The following is a 13,593-nucleotide window of genomic DNA, read 5'->3' as shown; positions in this document are numbered from 1 at the left end:
CCACACACACACACACACACCCGGAGACGCTTCCTGGTGAACCTGGCCTAAATTGACTGTGAACTTTGGCAGGCAGCAGTATCTCGCTGGGGCTTATTAGCATTGTTTTGCGTTGTCAGTGTGCTCCTATTTGGGGGGCAGAGGGGTCAGTTGCCTCCTTTTGATGGCGTGTGCCATTGGTTTTCTGTTTGGTAGGAATTGTATAAACTTGTTCCAGCATGTTGATGTAAAGAAAAATATTAAGTAGACCACAGTTTTGTCAAATTCATCGTGGCAAAATGAAGGAACCCTGGTGGTGCTCTTGGCTAAGTGAAGGACTGCTAACCTTGAGGCCTGAGGTTCAAACCCACCCGCCGCTCCACAGGAGGAAGCTGAGGCTGGTTGCTCCCATAGAGATTTACAGCCTTGGAAACAACATGGGGTCACCAGGCATCAGAATCCAGTCACTTAACAGTGGGCTTTGGGGGTTCGATGGCAAAAATGAAGTGGCAGGAGATAAAAGACTGGTGTTGGGGAAGCATCGCCTCCCTCTGCAGTCCCGCTGGACTGCTCATTGTCCTGGCGGCAGTGGCGCTTTCATTCTCTGGCCTTCGGCGTGCCTCTGGTTCACTCTGCCTGCCCGTGACTTATCCAGCGCCTTCTCCCTTGAGAAGTCCCCACAACTCCCATCAGAATCCACTCCTCTTAGGACTTCCAGAACAGGTACTGTGATCATCTCTCTCTCCTTCCCTTCCACCAACTCACTCACGACCACCCAGTCAATGCCGACCCTGTCAGTTTGGGCAGAACAGACCCTGTGTTTCTGAGACTGTAACTCGGTCGAAAGCCCAGTTTTGTCCCACAAGCCACTGTGGTTTTGAACTGCCAACCTTGTAGATCCCAGCCCAACTTGTAACCACTACGCCAACAAGGCTCATCTTCTTCCCTTGGTGGGAGAAAGTCGTGTACTGGTTTACTTTATTATGTATTGTCTAATCATCCATCCCCCACCCCGCCCCCAATCCTCTCATCCTCCACAGTCCTAGGCAACTGCTAATCAATTTCCCATCTGGAGAATTGCCGACTAGGGTGCTGAACCCACTGTCAGCCAGTTGATGTCTCAGAGAGACCCTCCATTGAGTTTCTAAGGCAATACATTGTTAGGTGTACGGACAGCCTCATCTCTTTCCCTCAGGGTGGATGGTGGGTTTCGAACTGTCAGTTTGTGATGAGTGGTCCACACTGCTTACTGGACAGCTCTACCAGGACTCCTTGCCTATTACAGCTACTCCATCTAATTGAGTCAGACAATAAATGGCCTTTTGTGACTATTGAATATCTCTCAGATTCATCCATGCAGTAGTAGTTAATTTTTTGTTGAATACATTTTAGTTTAAAAATGTTACTTGGGATGAAAGTTCACAGGGCAAGTGGGGTTTTGACTTAAAAATTCACACACATTTTGATCCGTGACACTGGCTGCAGCCCCCTGATGAGACAGCGCTCTTTCCACTTCCTCGGGGTGTTTCCTGATTCCCTGTCCTCCGCTTCTCCCTCCTGCCTTCTGAGCTTTATCCCTGGGCAAGTGCGGCCCTCTGGATCTTGTGCGGTTGGTTGTGCTAACCAATGCATCTCTTTCGGGTTCACCTCATAGTCTCATTTCTCCTTTGCTTTCAAGTTGAGCCGTCAGGGTGAGTTTCGCTCCAGGAATGAAGGCTGGTGAAGGGCCACTGTCTGAGGATTCCAGCCTTTGGCTCTGAGGAGTCATGATCCAGTAAAGGTTTTGTGTGCACATACAGGTTTTCATTTAGAATTGCTGGGGCATATGGTGCTCGGTGTATAACTTGGCAATGGGGCTACCGGCCTGCTCTCAGAGTGGCTTCACCATTGTCATACCCCTCCATGCACCTACCTGCAACACCCCAGCCTTCTCTGAGGGTTCTCATTCCTCCACAGCCTCACCAACACACATTGTCTTTCTGAGCCTCGACAGCCTGCCTGTACTCCTCTTCAGGTCCCAGCGTACACACCTACCTTCTGCAGTAGGTGCCGATGGGACTGAAGAACAGGACTGCCCACCTTCTCCCCCAGCACTGGGCACAGGCCTCAGCCCCCTGTGTTACGAGAGTCCCTGTGACTGTGGGAACTGAACTCCAGATGGCCGCATCTCCCCAGTCCATCACCACCCAGCAGCCAGAGCCATTGCCTCCAAATCAGAGGTCTTAGTATGTCACAGTCCCCCCCCACACCGTCCCCCTAATCAAGATGACCATGCTACTGGGGTCAATGGGGCCCTGCACGCCCTGGCCCTGGCTGCGTCTCTGGCCTCATCGATTCCCACCCACTGACCTGTGCGTAGGGTCACTGAATGGGGGAGGACACCAGTGAGGTTGGAGAGTTGGGTACTGTGGTTTGGACTAGCCACCGTTTCTCCGGCCCTGGGATTTTGCTTTGGTGTTCTCTCTGTCTGAAGCCTATCTTCCCGGCATTCACCTCGGTAACTCGCTTTTCAATCTCAGCTCCTCTGGTGCTTCCCCCGAGAAGCCTCCCTGGGCCTCTCTGACCAGCTCAACTTACCCACTTGTCCATGGCAGGTTAGCTTGTGTGATGATCTAACTTGTATCTGGCGACACCACAAGGGTGGGGTCAGCGTGCTGTCTCTGAGCCATTATAAGGAGGCCCACAATTCAGACACACTTGGCTTCTGAAACCCAACCCTTTCTTGACATGGCATCACTGCTGGCTGGCTGCCGCCTGGGCCGCTGTATTCCAAAGTCCTGAGGTCCTCACTACTGTGACTCTTCTCTAGCTTCAGACCCCAAAACCTTGCCACCCCATCATTTTTTCCCCTCTCCTTCAACTGCATGCTTCATCTCAAGTTTCTGTTCTTTACAGAAGGCCTCTAGCACTTGGAGGAGCCCTGGCCTAGTGGTTACGCGTTGGACTGTGGTCCGCAAGGTCAGCAGTTAGAAACCACCAGGGGCTCCATGGGAGAAAAGCAGGGCTTCCAACAGGGGAGGAGCTAAAGGACAGGAGGGGTTCGAAAACACGTGTCTGTAGAAAAGAACACTTGCACCAGCCCAGGGCACAACCACAACGGGAAGTGAGAAAAGCCCAGTCGAGCAACTGTTTCTAAGTTTCCCTGTGTCTTTGCGAGAAAGACGGGACTTTCTACTACTATAAAGAATTACAGCCTTGGAGCCTCACGGGGCAATTCTCCCCTGTCCTCTAGGCCTGCTGTGAGTCAGTAATGAATCGATGGCTGTGAGTTTGGTTGTTGTTATTTTGTGGGTGGGGGTAGGGGGGCTGGGGGTAGAGTTTGGAGTGGTAGAACCCGATTCTGAATAGTCAGCCATCTCGTATACAGTGATGAATGGTTATCACCATCACCAGTTCCCTTCTCAGAGTTACTGCTCACCATCATTGTCATTGTCGTCATTTGCTGAATGTTTGCTCTGAGCCAGTTGTGGCTCTAGGAGTGAGTGACTCGGGCACAGCTGGGAGCTGCCCTACAGTTTGAGGACACGAGGCACAGAGAGGAGAAAGCCTGCATAGCCAGACCTCGCCTTGTACCCTGTCTTTCCTGCCTCGGCAGCAGACCAACCTGAGTCTCTCATCCTTCCTGCCAGCCGATACCATGACTCTCCGGCCCTCTGATCAAGCACGTACCAGCGCTGTGTGGTCTCTGCTTGGTAAGCCATGTCCTCCAGGCCGCTTCACTCCGAGGTCCAGCCATGGATAGGCTTCAGGAACAACTGCCGCCTGCCCAGGACCTGCAGCCGGCCTAGCATTAGGAAACACTTGGCTCGTGAATCGGTCCACCCACTCTATGCCACGTTCAGCAGAGCTCTCCCATTGCCTTGCTTTTAAGGCTTCAAGCTTCTTGACCCCCAGGTGATGTCATATTTTGAGGATGCTTGGTTACCAGGCCTTATAGATCCTCAGTCAAGAGTTAGAAACCAGTTTTACTCCCAGGAGTTCCTGTTCCCTACGTAGCGGGCTCTAACAACCTTGACTGATGAGATAGCTGTCTGGCTCTCAGAAAGCATGGATCATTGACATTCCTTTCCTGCTCTTAGGCATGTTGAAAATATCTCCGTGGCTAATAGCCCGTTACTCTGTGGCATTCAGGAAAGGCTTTAAAACGTCCCACCCAAGGAGTTTATCATTTTGTGGTCAGTTTCAAAATTTCTTAGGAGAAGAACTATCTTATTGGTGTACATTTAGGTATCGAGCGTGTGAAAATGAAAATTATGATTTCGTTTGGAGTGTGGAGGGAATGCTTGGGTAGCTGCAGGTCAGTGAGTACGTGTGTGTGTGTGTGTGTGTGTGTGTGTGTGTGTGTGTGTGTGTGTGTGTGTGTGTTAGGACATCGTTGGTGGCCTCCCCAAAGGCCAGTTCTTCTTTCTTGGAACTAGACCCCTAACGTTGATCAAGAAGGCGCCCTGGTGGCTTTAATGGGTCACGCATTGAGCTGCTACCTGCAAGAGTCAGCGGTTGGAACCTACCATATGCTCCTTGGGAGGAAAATGAGGCTTTCTCCTCCCACGAAGATTGACGGTCTCGGAAACCCACGGGGGCAGTTCTGCCCTGCCCTGTAGGCTCGCTGTGAGTCGGAAGTGGAATTGAGGGCAGTGAATTTTTAAATGTAGAACGTTGATCAAATGTCTGGCCACAGTGTGCTCAAAGAAGATGGACCCCACCAAGACACGATGGGTCTTTGTCATCATAGAAACTCCCCTTGCCAGTGACCATTTGGTTTGGGGGATGCAAGAGGTCAGGGCAACAAGGCAGTGTGAGGTCATGGGGAAAGTGTCCTGGGGCTAGGGAGGCCTGGAAGAAAGAGAAACCTCCCCCCCTTCCTCCTGGTGGCGCTGTTCCGTGAGGATTTGATTGTCAGAGCACCGGCTGTCTTGCAACCACTGACTCAAAAGACAAAAGCCAGAACGCTAAGGCTCGCCAAAGAGAGAGATGGGAAGCCCACATTCTGGCTTGCATTGCCGTTGTGTTGAAGTAATAGCCATAGAGCTACCTACAGCAGAGGGACTTTCAGATGACATGCACACATCTGTGTTTAAACAATGTTCGTTTACGTGCTGCCTAAAGTCTCTGAATGGTTGGAGGAGTCTTCCCATTCCAGGGACAAAGCCCAATTCAAATGGAGTCAAAGCAAAGGTTGGGTATTCCAAATACATAGTTCACACAAATGAAAAAACTACAGGTTGGGGTAGCGTCAGGCTTAGCTGGTTCAAGTGTGCCTATCCATTTTCAACAATGCTTCCTTTTGTTTCAGCTTCACTCTCAGATAATCCCTCTCCAGAAGGCAGGTCCTTTTAACTGTGGGCTGCTTCTTACAGTAGTAAGTGCGAGGGAAGAGTGGCCTCTTCTTCGCTCTGTTTCCACCAGAAGCCACAGGATCGACTCTGGTCAGGTGGGGGCCACCCCAGGATTGGGGATGAGGTGGGATAATGTTGGGGCAGCAGCCAGAGCTCCCGGGCCACCAGCTTCATTTCTTCATTGGTTTGCGGGACTACTGCAGCCCAAATAGCCAAGTCTCCCGAGAGGCGTTGGAAATAAAAATGGATCTTGCTTTAGATACGATCGCTGCTAACTCAGGGGATTGGAAAGCTAAGAGTACTTCCATGGAAAGCAAGCTGGTGTCCAGAAGCTATTTTTTTATTCGATTAGAGGACATTCCATTGGAGTTTTGAAATGCTGACAAAGCTGTCAAAATAGTTCTACTTTTCATTGAGCTCTAGAAATTGAAGGGGAAACTTCTAGCTGTTCGCGGAGCACAGTTAAACAAAATAGCGAGAGAGCCACAGTTCCAAGAATTCCCAAGTTCTGTGCCAACAAAGGACCCAGATGTGAAGCTGCCAGAGAAGTGCGGGCTCTTCATTCTTTCAGGGATAATGCGTGTTCGCAGCCTTCCTCGTGCAGCCCGCAGGTGCTTCTCAGTCCACAGTCACTGAAGGGCAGCAGTGGTGTTCCCTGTGCTGGCCGAGCGTCCGAGCGCCTCAGAAGGTGCTGCTGTAGAGTGGCTGTCTGCTCTGAAAACGTATTTTCCGTTTTCCTTTCTGCTACATTGTTATTTCAAATGAATAAGCACACTTTTTCCCCCGTTTAACCTTTAGACAACCCAACCTTAACTTGAAGCCCTAAATCAAGCTCCTTGGCCCTTGTTTAGAGTTCTCCGGATACTTTATACGCCTCATGGAATTCTGTAATTTGGGCCCTTTTTTTTTCCTCTGAAAATAATGGTTTTGCACACTTACAGAACTAGACAGAAGAAAGAAAGATCCAGTTCTCAACTCTTTTTTTCATCATGTTTTAACTCTTTTAAACCTTAACTCTTCTTATCATGCTCCTCCCACAGGAGCATGTGCAGACACTCACCTATGTAGTAGACGACTGGATGGTTGGTTCACTGTGAATTGTGTGTGTGTGTGTGCTTTTTCCCATTTTCCCATTTCCCATTTTCCTGTATTATTTAAGTTCACATATTCTCATTGGCTATATAGTGCTGAGTCACCATTTATACAGAAGAGGGGGCTTTGAACATTTTGGGGGAAATTCCATGATCATTTAATCCCATTTTCCCATGAACTTTTGAAGCTCCCTCTTACCTTGGACAGAACTCTGAGGGAAAAAAAAAGAAAGAATCGAATTGCCCAGTTCACCTGTTGTATATCCAAAGCCAGGCGTAGATTAACCTTATTCTAACCAGGCTTTATTACAGAGCAAGCAAAGGCCCGAATGGGATGGTAAGAGGCTAGCACTTCACATCAGTCCAGGGTCACTTGCTACACCCCAGATAGGCTTGATGTGTGCCCTCCAACAAGAAACTCCCGAGTCTTCCTTCTTTGGAGGATTAGAAATTATGTGATTTATCCTGGAAAAGGGGGCTCAATAATTATTTATTGCCCGTGGTCCCCTTGCTGATGAAAATCAAAGACTGCGGCCCTCGCTATGGATTGCAACTCATTGTAAAGAAAACCAAAATTCTCACAACTAGACCAGTAGACAGCATCAAGATTCATAGAGAAAAGATTGAAGTTGTTGAGAATTTTGTTTTACTTGGATCTATAATCGGTGCTCATCAAAGCAGGCCAGATCAAATGACTTACTGCATTGTGCAGACATGCTGCACACGACCTCTTTAACATGTCAAAGAGCAGAGATGTCACTTTGAGGACCCAAGCCCTTGTGTTTTCAGTCACCTCCTGTTCATGTGAATGCTGGGCATTGAACACAAAGAAGAGCAAAGACAATTTGATGCATTTGACTTAAGTTATTGGGAAAAAATATTGAAAATACTGTGGACTCCCAGAAGTGTCCACTCCATGGGAAAAAGAGGAGGCTTTCTACGTCAGAAAAGATTTACAGTCCCAGAAGCCCAGGCCAAGGGCCTGAAGGCGCCAAGGACCGCAGAGAGAGAGGTGTGTTTTTAGGCGCTGCTGAGACAACGCTCTTGACCAAAGGACCGTACCCTGGACATTTCTGACCCTGCCTTGTCACCTGTTAACTTCCCAAATGAACTCCGCAATCATGAGGATGGCCTGTGAGTTCAGTGTGACCCTGGCATTGGATTATTCTGAAACCCAGCAGACAAGGAGAGTATGCTATGGGAAGGGCAGTTGGCATCAGGATTGGTAAAGACAGTTGGACGGTAGAGGCATGTGTTAGACAGGGTTCTCTAGAGAGATAAAACCAAATTGCTCGTAATTTAATATATTTATTTATAAAGATAATTAGATATATAACACAAGAAATGAACTGTTAAATTATATACAGATAAATATATAATACAAGAAATAAACAGATTATAAAGCAGTACAAATGGCTCAGTGCAACTCACTCCCGTGAGAGAGAATTGTGAGACACTAGCAGTCCTTAAAGTCTAGTCTGCTGCCAGATCTTCCTCTATTTATAGAGAGAGCTAGTCTATCTCAGCACAGCAGCCAGTCACAAGGCAGGTCACCAACTGCCAGTCCCCAGCTCCAGCGATGTCTTAAAGGGACCTCAACTTACAGCGACATAGTTCACAGGCTAGGCGTCCCACAGGTAGTGTAGCCTGTAAATTGCACAGAACAAGCAAGGCAGCCGTACACTGGTCTGATGATCAAAGACCGAGAGACAAGAGAGGTGAGACTCACCAAGCCATTTATCTCTCCGCCCTTCAGTTAATCCCACTTGTGTTTATCGGCCAGGCTGGCACAATAAACTGTCTCAAGGCATGTGTGACCCTCTGTCTCACAGCAGTCCACCTTGGGCTGATAAGTCCGATTCTCTTTTCCCTCCTGTAAAGTCAGAGATCAGACACTGTACCCACACCATTCCTAACAAAGACTTTTTGACTTGGCTGCTTATAAAACTTAAATATATATAACTGCTCCAGTTCTTTTACTGATTGGAACGTACAATTTTCTAACAAAATTGGAGCCCCTTGTACTTGGGCCATCATTTCCTTTTGCTAGCCAGTCGTGTGCTATGAATTCATTTCCTTGGTGGGGTAGATTGATCTGCCCTAGCAGTGAACCTCCGTTTCAAAAGGTAAAGGAGTAGTTTCCCAATGTATTGCCACACCATAGTTCAGCCCTGAGCATCAAAAGATTTTCCCAAGTAATAACAATAAATAATGTCATAACGTATCACAAAGCTTCTGTGTGTGTCATAAATAGTAACAGACATAAAGCACCAGACTAATGACTGATGTCCAAGTGTAACTGCTTGATGTGTAATTACGAGAGCTTTAATCATCACATTAAAGTTGGGTTGTGGAAACCGGACAGTAAATGAGGAGGACCAGTGAAGAATTGATGGACTTGAGTTATAGTGTTGACCAAGAATATTAATTATACCCTGGAATGCCAGAAGAACAAAAATCTAGGGGGTGGTGAAGGAGGGGGAAATGAGCTGATACCAAGGTGTATTAGTCTAGGTACTTTGGAGAAACAAATCCACGGCGACTCACGTATAAGAGAGAGTTTTATGTAAAGAAAAGGTGCATCAGGAAAACATCCCAACCCAATGCTGCCCAAGCCCACAAGTCCAACATGAACCCATTAACCCAACACCAGTCCACAAAGTCCTCCACCTCACAAAACAGAGGCAATGATGCCGACTGCAGGAGGAAAGCTGAGTCCATGAACGTGTAAGCATCTCAGCACTGGCAAGAGTCTCCACACGGCTGCTCCAGCACCCAGGGCTGCATCGGGATAGATCCATGCGGCTTCTCCTTGGGGATGTCTTGGAGGAAGTCAATCTTGCAAGCTGAAGCAGGGAACTGCTAAGGCAGCTGCACCCGACGCAACCATCACAAAACAAGAGACCCGAGAACTAGAAAGGCGAGGCTTCACCACCCATTTATCCCTCTGCCTTTCAACCAGCACCACATGTGATTATCGGCCAGGCTGGCACAATTAACTAACTCACAAGGGCTCAAATAGAAAGCAAATGTTTTGAGAATGATGATAGCAACAAACGTACAACTTGACACAATGGAGGATGGATGGATTGTGATAAGAGTTGTATGAGCCCCCAATAAAATGATTTTTTTTAAAAAAGAACAAAAATCTTTCTTGAAGGAAGTTCAGCCAGAAGGCTCCTCAGCAGGGAGGGATGGCGTCCTCTCGTGTATTTTGGCCGTCCTCTCAGGAGGGACCAGCTAGTGAAGTAGGGCCAGCAACAAGAAGAAGCCCCTCAAGGACATTGATTGACACAGCGGCTGCGACAGTGGGCTCACACTCAGAAGTGACTGTGAAGATGGTGCAGGACCAAGCAGGGATTTGTTCTGTTGTGCATAGAAAGGGCTGCCAGAGCCAGAACCGGCAGCACCTGCTGTGGTGACAAATAGAGTAGCCAGTGGTGCCTCCCCGGTTGAGCACGTGGTTCGAACCCACCAGCAAGCAGCTCTGCAGAAGAAAGAGAGCCGTTTGCTTCCCTGGGGATGACAGCCCAATAGGGTTACTGCAAGTTAAAGTCGATTGCACAGCAATGGGTTTGTTTTTGTGTGGAGGTTATTTATTTACCAAAGGAGCCCTGGTGACAAAGTGGATTACATGTTTGGGCTGCTAACAGCAAGGTCAGCAGTTCGAACCTACCAGCTACTCTGGGGAAAAAAGGGACTTTCTGTTCTCATAAAGGTGAGTCTCAGAAACCCGAGGGGGTAGTCCGACTCCGTTCTGTCGGGTTGTTATGACTCATTGCCAGTAGGTTTGCTTTTATTCATTTACAAGAGGAAGAGGAAGCTGAAAAGTGTGGTTTTAAGTAGAGAAAGACTAGCCTTAAAAATGAAATCAGAAACCATAAAAAGAGGTCCCACTTCCCTCGCAGTGCAGTACTCAAGAAAGTACAGTTTGAAACCAGAAAGTACCGCATCTTGCCCATCTCCTTGGTAAAAGTGTTCAAACCTGGTGTTACCCTAGAGCCCCGGGAATCTCATCAGCAGTGGGGTGAAGCTGGTCTCTTTAAAATGAAAAAAAAAAAAAGTATTATTGTCTTAAATATGTAGCCATCAAATAGTACAGAGATTTGTAGCAAAAATAAACATTACCCAAAAATAAATAAATAAATAGATAGATAGATAGATAGATAGATAGATAGATATTGCTTATCTCCTTTCTTCACCCGGCCTCTTCCTCCTCCACACACACACACACACACACACAGCTCATGCTGATGTGCAGGTCCTTTGACTCATAAACGACCATGTCTCCTCAATGAAGGACATTCCCGCAGCCTGGTGGAGGTGGCAAAGAGTTGGAATCCACTTGATTCCAGTGCGTGTTTGGGGGGAAGTTTTCCGCGTGGTGATGGGAAAGGGAAGCTCCTCCCTTGGCCGGGGCAAGGGTCTGTGGAGGTGGCCTGGTGTGCTGTGTCACGTACACACCACCCCTGGTGACCCAGCAGGTCTGGGGTGCCGGTTGGGCTTCTTCCCTTGATAAAAAAGCTCCCATGGCAACCCGGCGGTGCCAGCAGAGTTAGAAGCCATTTATCCAGTGAGTAACAGAGCAGTCATAAATGGCCCCTTGGTGCTTCTGGGAGAATTATTTTTGGTCAATAATTTGTGAGAGAGTAATGAGCCTGTCGGCTTTATGGAAACACGCCTGAACTGGGATGGTCGGCTCTGTTCCAGGATTTTCACAGAATTTTCACTTGAGGTTATTGGCAGCATGGGGGTTGCAATTCTGCGGGGAGCTGCAGCCTGCATGTGAGAGCAGGCTCCTTGGTGCCCGGACAGGCAGGCGCTCACTCTCCCACACCAGCAGCCTAACCCCGGGGTCACTGTGTACAGCTGCCCCTGGCCCGTCAGGTGTTTGTCGACTTGGTTATAGTGTGTTTGCCTGGAGCACAAGTGAAGGACCACGTGACTCATGAAACTTCACACTCATTTCCTTCGTTATGTTTTTAGAACTCCGCGAGAGCCATTGGGGGCATGAGTTGTGTTCCGTTTCTCCAGAAGACCAAACCTGAGCATCTTCCCCTTCTTCACATCGGCTTCCTTTTCTCTCCTAGGAATTCTCATGGGAGCAGTGATCAAGATTATAGAGTTTAAGAAACTGGCAAATTGGAAGGTAGGTTTGCCCAGCTGTTCACGTCCAACATCTTTGCACGTCTTGTTGGTTCTAGATGTCAGTAATGGGAATGGATGGCTCTGCTGACTGTTGGCGAAGTTGTCCATGCCTGCCGTCGGCTCCACTTGCCACTCTCTCCTTCTGTTCTCTTTACACTGTCCACACCGGAGCTTCGGGAAGCGTGACTTACTCTCACATGTGTCCAGTGGGCATGGGGCCCTCGGTAGCACGTTCCATGGTCTTGTCTTTGCCTGTGTGTGTTCTAGACAACACCTGACTTGTGGAATTACAATCTGGAAAGGGAGGGGAAGGGCCAGCTATCTAATATATATGTATGTGTATATGTATATGTGTGTGTGTATATATATATAAAAGTCATTTTATTAGGGGCTCACAACTCTTTTTTTTTATCATTTTATTATGGGCTCATACAGCTCATCACAATCCATACACACATCAATTGTGGCTCATACAACTCTTATTACAATCCATACATACATCAATTGTGTAAAGCGCATTTGTACATTCATTGCCCTCATCATTCTCAAAATATTTCCTCTCCACTTAAGCCCCTAGCATTAGGTCCTCATTTTCCCCTCCCTCCCCGCTCCCCCCTCCCTCATGAGCCCTTGATAATTTATAAATTGTTATTTTGTCATATCTTGCCCTGTCCGACGTCTCCCTTCACCCACTTTTCTGTTGTCCGACCCCCAGGGAGGAGGTCACATATAGTTCCTTGTAATCGGTTCCCTCTTTCCTACCCCTCTCCCTCTACCCTTCCAGTATCGCCACTCATACCACTGGTCCTGTAGGGCTCATCCGCCCTGGATTCCCTGTATTTTCAGTTCCTATCTGTACCAGTGTACATCCTCTGTTCTAGCTAGACTTGCAAGGTAGAATTTGTGTCATGATAGTGGGAGCGAGGAGGAAACATTTAGGAACTAGAGGAAAGTTGTATTTTTCATCGTTGCTACATCGCACCTTGACTGGCTCGTCTCCTCCCCGAGACCCCGCCATCTAATATTTAAACAGAGCTTGTCGAATGCTGAGAATCCAGTCACCATGTATGTTTGAGATGCTATTTCTACAAATGAAAGCTTCGAGTCCCACCCCCACCAGCGGCCCCCAAACAAGTGGAAATCCAGCGAGCCAACTTTTATAAGAGCTTCAAATATTCTCAGAGAGAGAGAAGGGGGTGATTTTTGGATGTTTACAATCCTAGTCAAATCCACTTCTTGAAGGAGGGGCAGGGAGACTGGTGCGCACTCAGCCTTCCCCGGGGTTTGCTGCTTGGACAGCTGGGGTCAGCGAGTGCCCGCGCCTGCAGGCAGGGCGTCTTCATGGCGGCTGGGTCGTCTTGGCCTGTTTTTACCGAGGACGACACCATGGCTCACAGAGACGCACTGTGTCCATCCACCCAACCGAGTCCTTAAACCATGATGTCCTTGCTTTGCAGCTGCACACACTGGCCCGTGAGCATCAGCATGTGGTCTGAGGTCTTAGTTGAGTCTCCACATTTTGTAGAGATTAGCATGGCTATTAGAAGTTGACTTTACTCATAACATGATCTCTATGTAGAGTGCACATTAAGTGAATAGATACACAGGTTTGTAACCTCCATTATAGCAAGTATAGACATGCTAGCAAATGCACACTGAGATTGCTAATGTTACCCCATTTTAGAAATGAAGCAATGTAGTAGATTTACTCACCTCCATCCCAAGGTCGTCGCTAGTATTTGACAAAGCTACTATGCTTTAGGAGCCTTGGTGCTGTAGGGTTACATGGTGGCCTGCTAACTGCAAGGTCAACAGTTTGAAACTACCAGCCGCTCCTTGGGAGAAAGACAGGCTTTCTAGGCCTGTAAAGAGTCTCAGAAATTCATGGAGTAATTTTCAGCATAGATTTGATGGCAGTGAATTTTGTTTTTGGTTTTTTTTGTGGGGCAGGGGGCAGTTATGTGTTGGGCTGCTAATCACAAAGTCAGCAAATCAAAACCACCCCTCACTCAGCCTGAAGAAGGTAAGAGCCTTGACTC

At 48.0% G+C, this 13,593-nt stretch overlaps 1 protein-coding gene across 3 annotated transcripts in view; it reads left to right on the top strand.

Annotated features, from left to right (window-relative positions):
* SLC9A8 (solute carrier family 9 member A8) overlaps positions 1-13,593 on the top strand; it is a 63,226-nt gene that overhangs the window by 10,460 nt on the left and 39,173 nt on the right. For all 3 annotated transcript variants that reach the window (XM_045295147.1, XM_045295148.1, XM_045295146.1), the window contains exon 4: positions 11,497-11,555. In XM_045295147.1, coding sequence (XP_045151082.1) covers positions 11,497-11,555 — 59 coding nt within the window. The remainder of the gene's footprint in view (positions 1-11,496; positions 11,556-13,593) is intronic.

The sequence above is a fragment of the Echinops telfairi genome, unplaced genomic scaffold (genome assembly GCF_000313985.2).
Source record: "Echinops telfairi isolate 266 unplaced genomic scaffold, ASM31398v2 ScPeMD7_5592;HRSCAF=6446, whole genome shotgun sequence".
Taxonomy (NCBI): Eukaryota; Metazoa; Chordata; class Mammalia; order Afrosoricida; family Tenrecidae; genus Echinops; species Echinops telfairi.
Note: the sequence above shows the minus strand (reverse complement) of the source record. Positions and strands in the feature narration are given on the sequence as shown.